At 42.2% G+C, this 11,437-nt stretch overlaps 1 protein-coding gene across 2 annotated transcripts; it reads right to left on the bottom strand.

Annotated features, from left to right (window-relative positions):
- Positions 1 to 3,374: 3,374 nt before the first annotated feature.
- Positions 3,375 to 9,583, bottom strand: LOC125883160 (amphoterin-induced protein 2-like). 2 transcript variants are annotated; one of them, XM_049567367.1, is made up of 2 exons: positions 9,372 to 9,583; positions 3,375 to 8,071 (listed from the first exon to the last, which is right to left on the bottom strand). In XM_049567367.1, exon 2 carries the CDS (start codon positions 7,986 to 7,988, stop codon positions 6,477 to 6,479), a length of 1,512 nt encoding a protein of 503 aa, XP_049423324.1. In that variant the 5' UTR covers positions 7,989 to 8,071; positions 9,372 to 9,583; the 3' UTR covers positions 3,375 to 6,476. The 2 variants fall into 2 exon arrangements, with proteins under 2 accessions (XP_049423324.1, XP_049423325.1); XM_049567368.1 differs by lacking the exon at positions 9,372 to 9,583 and adding an exon at positions 8,382 to 8,434.
- Between the last annotated feature and the right edge of the window lie 1,854 nt (positions 9,584 to 11,437).

Here is an 11,437-nt window from a genome sequence, read left to right as displayed (position 1 = left end):
AGCTCTGGCACGCTATCCTGCAATATTGCTTTTATTATCCTTGCTGGCGATAAATATAAAGCAGAGTGGAGTATTTACTTTAGGAAGTGTCCTTGGATCAGTTTTGGAGAAAACCTGTGGGCAAAATGCTAAACAACTTTCTTAAAAGAAAGGGTCACCAGCAGCCCTTCCTCAAGATAACAATGTTATGCTAGCAGCTGACACGGCTAGCTTGGAAGTTGACCCGAGTTTGTCAAAAGCTCTTGAGGTAATGATGCCGAATATAGCTGCTATGATGAACGAAAAATTAGGGAAGATGTTACATGACATGGACCGAGAGTATCTCAGAGTTTAAAAGATGTCTCTCGTGGAGTTAGCAAGGAGGAGCAATATCCAAGCAGTGGAAAACGCATCAGCCAATACTGAACAGCATCTGCTCTCTGTCCTGGATACCTCAGCTTCTACAACTAGAAACTAAAGGCAGCTGCATTAAGCGATCCAGGTCCTCAGATGTCTAGGTTCCCCTGTGCCATGATAGCACAGCTCCACAACTTCAGTGACTGTCAAAGGGTGATGGATGCTGCCAGATGGCTTAAAGACATCCAACCCAAAGGAGTGGATTTTGCTGCGACGAAGAGAAGATGCTGGGAATATGACCAAGTAATTCCACTGGTTGGCCACTATGAAAACTGGCGTCAGAGCCCCAGCACTACCTTGGGGCTTGGCCCCTATTATCCCTCAGAATTGGTTGTTGGATGGTCAAATAGCTTTGGAACCCCTCTTCCCCCCACCTTTCCAGCATCGTACCCGTGGTACCTGTGGATACTTCAAATAATTTCTGTAATTTTATGAAACTGACAGTGCAATATGAACACCAAGCGAAATTAAGTGTTAGTTCATTCAGGAAGACTATCTTTATGCTACACATTCATTCACATTTCTCTCTCTCCACCCTCCTCTCATTTCAGTGCAAAGTGGCGTGTCCCTCCTTCACCCCTTTCACCTCCAGTCTCATCATTACCAGCACCCAGTACTGAGCTCACCAAAAGGCTGCTTCTCTTCACATTCATACAGATCTCAGCATTCCCTTCATCCCATCACCAATACCAGTGTCTAGACTCCATCAGGGAGGAATCCTTTACCATGCTTGGTCTCACTACCCCCTTATATTATATGTCAATTCATTGTATTTGTTCATTTCTCAGGAAGTCTGTACTGATTGAATTTACTGCAGTGACTGTTTAGGCAGGGGTGAGAGAGTAAGCAGGGTTTGAACTTCTCTCTCTTTTTTGGATCCTTCACACACCTATTAGCGTCACATTTCAAGTGAACAACTGAGTGCAACTCTATGGCCTCTAGTTTCGCAGACCGGGCGAGGCGGGGGCGCAACGCGGATTTTGCAAGTTTGGCACACCATACGCGCTGGCGCAGCTACTCCTCTTTCCCACCTCCGTCCCTCCTACCTGCGCAAGTCGGAAAGAGGGAGGAGAGAAGGCGTGGAGTGGGTTTTACACAACCCCTCTCCTCGCCCTTAAATGCGCTGCGCGAAGGCGTAATTAGAGTTTACTCAATTTGCCATGGCAGAAGAGAGCAGCAGCGTCAGACGGCCAAACTTCTCCCAGGAGGTCCGGGAGGTCCAAGCTCGCATTGTCCGAATATACGGAACTGTGAGCAGACCTCCACGGGCTGATGATGTAAAGGTAGCCTGGGAGGAGGTCACCACAATTGTAAATCAATGTTGCGTTTCTCTCGTGCGCATGCGCTCTCTCTTTCTCTTTCGCAGTCTCACTCTGTTTCTTTTCTTTTGACTTTTATAAGATGACAGATGCTGAATATATACTCCCTATCTGATGCTGTGGCTGTTTGTTTGCCAGTCCTCTTTGATCTGACATCAGATGTGACAAGACAGTCGATATGGAGATACATTTATGTGCTGATTGCAGATAGTTGCATTGAATAGTGTTTTTTTGGGTATTTATTGCATCATTAATGTGCCTGACATTCTGGAAACCTGCCTGTGAGGTTTTGGTGACGTGTGTGCACTGTCTGCTGGTCAGCCAAACTTCGGCTTACACCGGCTGCGCTCCGCCTGCGCTGACAGTAGACCTGGTTTCAGCTGGCGAGCTTTTCATGCATCTTCGACGAAGCCTTTTGGCACGAAACTGTCACTGCGCCAAGCTGGATCTGTCGACACCTCCCCCTGCTGCGCCGCCACACCCATCTCAGCGGACCTCGGTCTGCCAAACTACCAAACCGAGCGCGCCTCGGGTTGCGCTGCTCGAAACTAGCTCTGCGCAGGGTTCGCCACCCTGCGCCACGCTGGGAAACTAGAGCCCTATGATTGCCTTTCGGGAGAGATTGACTGAAAAAGTGCTTAGTCCTGTACTTTAACAATGCCAACCCTCCCCTCTTTCTATGACTGTCCGCTTTTCCGTCTTTCTTTCAGTGTACCCAGTTTGTAATGCAAGCTTTCTGTCAGAATTGTGTTGAATTTAAGCTCACCTTTAAATAATTGGGGTTTATTTGTGTAGTATCAGTAGAGCACCTCCAATAAACCAATAAAAAACAAAACAAAATGCAGGACGTAAAATTAGGGCTAGGGTTGGATTGGAATGATATCATTCTTCTACAAATAATATAAATTGTTGCAGTCATCATCATTACAATGATATTATTCAGTTACGTGACCACTTAGCTGCTAAATGTAAAGGGGAAATGAGCGGCTAGTTCTCTCTACTGTACTGACAACACCTGCAACATTCCAAATGTCACTATCTTGACCTGTGAAAAGCACCTTGTCACTGTGTGAGGGCCAGGGACACTTAAATTAGTCCCATTGGGATCCATCACTACCTTAAGACTGTATTCAACACCTACCACTGGCCTGTTGCCTCAGAAAGCATAAAGCTGTTTTAAGGGTCCTCTCGTGTCCTCCCCGTCATTACCACACTCTTAAATTAGTGTCCGTCCATATAAAATGTCTTTCCACTTGGAAAAGTACTGACCGACAAGTGCACAAGAAAAAGGTTTTAAAAGGTTTTGCTTTTTTTTCACTAGCCATCCAAAAGGCTTGTAAGAGGATTTTTGAAAATGCGATTTGTTGACTCACTAAGAGGTTATTCGTCATCCTTAAATCCTTCTGATGTAACACTACTTTTCATTTTTCACCCAAACTGCCTCTTTTCATTTTAGCTCAGAGTAATACCAAAAAAGATTTGACCAGATCCCCAGAGAGGAGCCAAACATGATGAAAACAGATACTACACAAGTCACATGTGAGTATTACTGCTACATTCACTTGTAAGGATAAAAGAACACAGTCAACCTCCAAATTGAAACATTTTATTTCATACCTGCAAATATCAGTCACTGTAGTTGTGACAAGGCTTGCTCTCCATTGCTCTTCTCTAAAGTCACCCTTTTAACAGAACAGAAACACGTAAGAAGTTAATATTCAGACAGTGGTAGCATGGACGTGTGTGGCCAAGGAAACTTTAACAAGCCTCCTGGCACCTTGAAAATGATTCCACACACCTAAAAAACAATCAGACAAAGGAAGGACAGAGGAATGTGGGTCATGGTGGGCTTGGGGCAAGCTGGCAAACCCTTTTCGGGTTTCTGTGATACTAATATGGCCTGACTGGGGCCTCATCTCCAAGCCCAAACTCTCCTCCTGTCTGAACTGATTAAGATCAATTCCTGTGTGAATCTGCCATTTGTAAAGTTGTAGGTCAGTGTAACGAGGGTGAGCAGAGAAGTCAATTTTTGACAAGATGGACAGACATCAGGTTGACAAATGTCCAGCCTGCTTGAGGGTCAATCCAAACCAGCTCCAGGTGGGCTGGTCTAGACAGGAACTGTGACAACTCTATGGAACTGTGGACTTAATTTTCAACAGATATTACTATTTTGATATAGTTCTCAAATTACATTAGTTAAACAGTACAGTAGTTGCTGCCATGTGAATACCTCACACCTGATATGGGCATGATATTTCATGTTCATCTATTGGATTAAATGATCAGTGTAGTCAAGTGGTATCTAGCCATACAGATTTTAATTCACCCCAATACAATGAAGTTCAATGAAATTTTATATGTGGTCTCACAGCACTGAAAAATGGCATCAAAAATTTCAATAGCAACATGTGCCCATGTTATCCTTGATAATCCACAACACGCACGGCCAACAGCAGCAAGAATATCGTCTACTGTTATAGCCAAGCAGCAGCCTCCATGGCTGAAACACAAAGCTATCGCAAAATGACAAGAACTGCAGTTCCACTAATGGCCACTAGAGTCCGGCTCTGAGACAGAATCAATCCCAGTAGACCTCCATGTTAAAATGCCCAACTTAACAGCACAAATAAACATGTTTACAGTCTGACACCAAAAATCAAGTTTGGTCTCTGTAGCTAATTTCCCCAGTCATGACAAGTGTACGGGGCTGAATTTTTGTATAACTCACCTGTTTAAATGTTATTAGGGCGTGGCTGCTTTGAGTGACAGGTGAGTGCCATCCTTTGACAGGTTGCTACAATGGCGTAATCCTTGATTCACAGAGGACAGGTAGTGATAGCTGTTGCTATTTCAGTGTTTTTTAGTTAATGAAAATTAATAGTAACATTTTGGTTGCTTTAAAAGTCTTGTACAGTATCTGATTGTACGTAAAGAACCTATAAACAGTCAGATGTTCAGTTTTTCCAATAAGTACCTTCCATTTTGTTTTAATTGTTTCCATCATGTCTTCTGCTAGTAAAAATTAGCAATAAGATTAGTATTATCACAATACACCATAGCTGTAAATGCACCATGCTAACCAAGCTAGCAACTAGCACAGAGTCCACAAACTAATGGTTGATGTCATGGTGGCTTCGACCATTACTTTATACAGTCTATGGCTTTTGCCAGACAATGTATCATGATCTGAATTCTATGTTTTAAAGCATTATTACTAGATTTGTTGAGCCAGCTGAGGGCAGTGAAACAAGCTGTAAACAACAATAGTGATATTATCTGATAAAGTTAACATGCCAAATGTGATAGCAAACTGTTGCCTACGTACATGCAGCAAACACAAAGCACCGCTAGCATTCATTTAGGTTAGGTTTCTACTAGTATATATACTAAACTAAAATGTTCACTCTCCTTTTAGCTTCATTTTTCCTCCAAGAAATATCTGGGTTTTAACTGCCAAATGCTTTGCCATATGGTGTTGAGCAGCTAGTGTACAATAGTTTTATTAGTGCTCAACTGCCTACACCACATCCTGGAGACGAACAGCACAAAGTGGGTTATAGTTATGAGTTTGTCCCTCACTTCAAGTAACCCTTTTCAGATTACAAAAAGTCATTTGACTCATTGTTAGCTGGTTAAAAAAAAGTGTTGGTTAATGCAGCTTTAATTAGAATTTTCAGTGCTTTGGACAACTCAAACAAAATTCCATTCACCTCCATTGTATCGAAGTGGAGACAGACTGAAATCTTAAAACCTAAGCAACTAATACTTGTTTTATGTTACATTAGTAAATGGGCTATTTTTAACTGTTGTGTGTGAGCCTCTGTGAAATCGGTTATAGGTCTTAATATAAAAATTCTCACTGTTATAACAGGAATTACCTCTGATCTGTTTCTCAAACGAAGCCATGCTGGGTCCTTGAATTTTAGGGAATTGGCCCTGGAAAGTCTTTGGAAAAAAACTTAAATTTCAATTTATAAAAAGTGTGGGTAAAAGGAAGAAAAAAGTGCATTTGCAATTTTAATAAATGACCCTTTTTTTTAAGAGAATTACATTTAAGTTCTCTGAATGCAGTTTTGTCAGAGTAAACACAAATCTGCATTTCTAAGGGCAAAGTAAACATTTTGTAGGTTTCCACCTAAAAGCAACACAACAGGCTACTCTATGTCACACGTTGTAGTATTGCTCTGCTTTTGAGAAAAGAACATTCACAGGGTTATGTTTGATTTACACAATTTGAAGAGGGCGTGTACAGATAATTTCACACATAGTACTGACATGTTTTGAAAATGATAACGCTGCACAGTACAAGACAGGTGGTTAAAAATAACAGGGGTCACTGTGATGTCAGTATTCACAATGCACATACTGTAGAATGACCATGAATGCCTCTAGCATCCTATCAAATCCAGTGTGAATATTCCTCTCAGTCCAATTTAAAACACCACCCACGTTTATATGATCTTTGTGATCTTTGCAATAACAATTTCTCGTGGTAACAGTGAAATATGAACTCTTAATGTAAAAAACAGACACCACTTACAGTCGAGACATAATTGAAATGCTGCCTACAAAAGGACTGCATTTTCTGCATCAGACCAAACACCCAAAACCTACAGTGCATAACTACTTAACAGAATCATAGCACACTAGTTCACATCAAATGGATTTTCTCATTGTGTACTGAAACGAGACAGTGAAAACAAAACACTTGGGTTTAGGCTGTTAGAATACAGGAATTTGTAAAAGGTCATTTCCTTGCTATGCCATGTGAGCAGGGTCCGTGAAGGTCTGTCCTACTGTCCTACTTCCATTCTTGAGAATTCCCTCAGTGGTAACGTGACCTAAATTCATTGCTGGTGTTTTTGGACCGCCAATATCAGAGTCCTCTGCCTGAGGCTCTAAGAAAGCCACCCTCTTTCCGTTTGACCGCCGCTGACCCGACTCTACCTCTCTGGGGTCTGAACAGAGGGTAATGGCTCGTCCGCCGCACCCTCTCGATCCTCGGTTTTCGCGGCATCTGCAGGGAGTGAGGTAGAGGTAGAGCAGCACCAGTATGATGCTGACCACACAGGAAGCCAGGGTGGTGAACGCTGTGTTGAAATGCTCGGCACCGCTGCTGTGTGGCAAGCCACTGGCGGGGGCAGTGCTTAAGTTTCCAACAACCACATTGACCTCCACAGACTCTCTGGGGTCATATTGGCGACCGCGGGCTGCCACGCACCCATACATACCAGAATCCTCTATCAGCGCTCCTCTGATTTCAAGAGTGCCATTGGAGGAAACTGTTAGGTGGGCACTCGAATCATTGGTTGATGAATTCACCACAGTCTTTGGGGTGACCCAGAACACCCCCTGCTCCTCCTGGGCTTGGGATGCCAACCCTGGACATGGCACTCTTAGCCATTTACCAGGCTCTACTTGGTATGTCTGTGCCTCAAGCGGCATATTTGACACTACTCGCTGGCTACATTCAGACGTTGGTTCCAAATTGTCTCTACATGGGTATTCACTACGGAAGTCCACCAGGGGGCGATACTGTTTCCACATCCAGTACTCCAGCAAGGCGATTAAAGCGCAGTCACAGGCCAAAGGGTTTTCCTGCAAATAAATTCCACCTTGCCGGGTGAGAGACAGCAAGCTCTGGATGGGCACTTTGGAGAGCTTGTTGTATGACAGATCGAGAAAGGTCAGATTACGAGGCCCTCCAGGTTCCCAATAAAGCCCCATGGGGAAAGCCGTCAGTCTATTCCCAGAAAGGTAGAGCCTCTGCAGGCTGAGAAGATCATTGAAGGCCCCTGGGTTAATCTGGATGATCTGGTTGCCAAACAGCAGCAGCTCTTTCAGTTCCTTCAAGCCAGTGAAGATGGACGAGTTCAGCACTGTTAGTTGGTTAGAAGAAAGGTCCAGGTGGAGGAGATGTGGCGTCACAGTAAAGGCGTTCACTTCAATTTGGTTAACAGAGTTTTGGCTGAGAATCAGAGTAGCAAGGCGTTCAAACGGCCGGGAAATCCAGTCCACAGGCAGGACAGTGAGGGCATTGTGGCTCAGGTCCAACCGTGTGGCATAGCCTGGGAGATCAGAGGGCAGAACAGACAGATTGCACCCGCTGCAGGAAATTATATCACTGGCACAAAGGCAGTAGGGTGGGCAAGTGGCCATAGAGGGAGGGAAGCCAAGACACAGGGAGAGCAGCAAGGCGGCAGTTGCAGGGTTCAAATGGCTGCCTCCAACACAGGTCTTGGCTAAAAGCTTCGAGGCAATGGGACGCATCCTGCTGTTCCCTCGGGATGGGGTCTCAGGTTACTGTCTCACTGGGTATACACATGTCAGGTTTACAAGCTTCTGATAGTTAACTGAAGAGAGACACACAGAGAAAAGAAAGGAGGAGGGAACATGGAAATTAATCTCTTTTTTTTTCACTATTTTTTTTTAAAATAATCTAAATGCGCTGCTGGCACTAAACAGAGTTCAGTAACATGAAGAAAGAGCAAAAAGGGTGGCAAGATTAACAGAAAGAACACACAGGCTATATGAGAGCATGTAACACAGGTACAGGCACTGCATGCATGTAAATAAAATAAAATAAATAGTAACCAACATTAAATTCGTAACTTCTGAAGCAATTGTAACTTAATTCATAATGCTGGCAATCCATACTCATACCTCATTTTTCCCAATAAGTGAAACCTATCTATCTATCTGTCCGTCTGTCCATTTGTCTGGACGTCCAGATGTCACTAGTCTGAGAACGGTGAACAATGCCCAAATCCTCACATTAAGGAAGCTGTAACCATAGAATAATTAGTGTTTTTACTAAATAACTAAGTAAAATGATTAATCCATTATCAAAGCATTGTCAGGTAATTGATTGACTTATCGATTAATCGATTTAACTTGGTTTAGTATTATTTCTGCTGGACTTTTTACTGCTTATCTTAAATGATTATTGTGAGAACAGTCTGTGAAAACAGATGAATACCAGAGTTGTGTAATTATACTATAAATATTGCAAGAGCATTCAGTTTTGAATAATATTCTCGGTGTATTAACCATTTATATTACAAGAGACTGATATCACTTTAATTGGAGAGACCATTAAACACAGATAGAGAGATAAATAGATGGTCCATCCACCCCTCCATTGGTCACCTTTATTCAGTTGTCCCTCTAATTCTGTCCTTCTGTCTGTCTGTCTGCATTACAGTCTATTGCAGTGTTCATTTTGAAATGACACCAAAAATATTATTCAAAAATAATATCATTGAAATCAGTTCTTAAGAAAAAAATGCCAGTCATTCTGTGGCTGCAGCCTTTTTAATATTAATATTTCTAGGTCTATGTTTTGATTCTTTCTAGCTGAAACAATCAATCAGCCAATCAATTAAATTAATCGAAAGTAATTTGCATATTAAGTAATACTGAAAATAACTGTTAGTTACAGCCCTGGTGAAGTTTATACAAGTAAAAGCATGACATAATGGTTACTAAAAGTCATAGACTGTGTTACATATACTGTATTATCAGTATGAGCCCACTGTGTCCTCTCCTGCTCTTTGCCCACACATGATCTGGCTCAGTCACGGAGGAAACAGCCGGGATTTTACGACTTTAATGGCACCAAAACAAACAGAAAAAACCCCGCAGACAGCTCACCTTTGCGCCCTCACTGCTGCTCATTCATGGCATAATCTCGTCTGCCTCCACATCCACACGAACATCCGGACGCGATGCAGGACCGTATATGAATCCTAAAATAAATAAATAAATTTAAAAAAAAACCAACAAAACAAAACAAAAACCTACAGGCAACTTCGCCGCTCCGCAAATGATCCGCCCGGAGTGCGAAGAGGAAGCTGCAGCTGAACTGTTCACCTGCAGGTCGGGTTGCATGCTGCTGTGGGAGGGGTTGCCCTCAGAGTAAATACGGAACACATCACCAGCCAGTACACCAATAACATGAGAGAGGGGGAGTGTGAGAAGGAGAGGAGGAGGAGGAGGAGGAGAGGGAGAAGGTGCGGTTGGAGAGCGTGCAGCATCAGCACCACTAACTCAGATGTTTCAGAGCATTTTGTGAAAACACGACTGGAGTAGTTTTAGTTCATTTAGCTCTTTGATGTTTTGTCTAGAAGTTACAAAACACAGTCTCTCTCGAATTATAGCCGCTATGAGTATGAAAGCTGGATTATAAAAGCAGATGGCAGAGGGGCATATAAAGGTGTTCCTGGCACTTTCACACCTGCTGAACCTGAAAGTCACTTAGCCTAATTAAAATGCCATAGAAACATCTGTTATATATCTGGATTGCAATAGGTGTTAAAACAACTTTTCACCTGCAAATTGACAAAACCTGTTCACTAGATGACAGATTAAAGCTGCACGTATCAACATTTTTAAATCATCAGTGGATCAAAGGACTATGCCTAATGTAAAAGGTGTTGCATGTAGTGACAAAGCCATTTCAATCAGGAGAGACTCACTTTGAGAGAAAAGAATGTTTATTTACATGTGTATTAGTATGTGAAAAGTCTGGTGATTAGACCCCATATATCATATATTCTAGGAGGGTGGTAAAGATGTAGTAGATTAGGAAACTCCCCCTATGGAGTCTAGATGCTGGTGGTGGTAATGGTGGTGATGAGCTGAGCTGAGATGAATGTTGGCATTGTACATTTCTGCAAACCATGGGTATGTTACATTTGCATGTTTCATATGATACATTTGCACATTTAGATATACTGAAACTTTACGTTTCTTTCCGTTTCAGTTTTAAATATGATGTTGTGACAGTGCTGTGGTAACGTGTGGTTAGGTTTTAAACACAAAAAAAACTTGGTTAGGATTAAGAAAAAATCATGTCTTTGTTTAAAATAACCATTTTGGTCACCACAAACATGGATGGAAATATACCTGGTTTTGTCGCAACAGACACAGTTAAAAATGTCCCAATTTTTTTTTAAAAAAATACCTGCTAACATGTTGTTAAAATATTCAGTTTTGTTGCAACAAACATGGCTGGAAAAAGGTCAGTTTTGCCACAACGGACATGTCTGAAAATATCCCAATGTGCTGTTTAAAATACCCTCTTTTGTTGTTTGTGGCCTGCTGCTGACAGCCGTCCCCTCCTCCTTCTGATGAAAAACTCAGCTCATATACATGTAAGCTGCAGTTCAGAAATGTTGATATGATACATAGAACTTACAGATGTAACATATCAGATCTGTGAATTGCAGAAATATACAATGCCAACACTGTATTCCCATGACTGGGCTGTAGCTTTAAATGCCAGACATGGTGTTTGAGTGATATCTTTGACCACTTTAATTCGTCCCGGAAGTCTTAAAATCCGACAGACACATCTGTGGCCATATACTTTGCCTGTCAGTTTAGAAGGTTTAGATATTATTCTTTCAAGCAGAAGGCTCATGACCCCTGCAGAGATTGCCAAGCCTGCCAATACAGCACAGCATTGTGCTGGTAATGGTGACTCGGCAAAGACGATTTGGTTTAATTAGAGATAACATCATTGTAATTAAACATCTGTGACCTGAAACATGTCTTTTTCATTTTCTTCAACAGAGCCACAGCCTCTGCTGGATTCCACTGTTATGAAAGGTCTAAAGATTAAATATGTGCCAGAGAAAAGAAGATTGAGTTGTGAAAATAAGTAAACAAACACGTTTGCAGCTTACAACAACGCTTTTTTTCTCCTTTTTTTCTAC

This window comes from Epinephelus fuscoguttatus, linkage group LG22, assembly GCF_011397635.1.
Source record: "Epinephelus fuscoguttatus linkage group LG22, E.fuscoguttatus.final_Chr_v1".
In the NCBI taxonomy this organism is placed as follows: Eukaryota; Metazoa; Chordata; class Actinopteri; order Perciformes; family Serranidae; genus Epinephelus; species Epinephelus fuscoguttatus.
The sequence above is the reverse complement of the archived record's forward strand: the minus strand, read 5'-3'. Positions and strand labels throughout refer to the sequence as shown.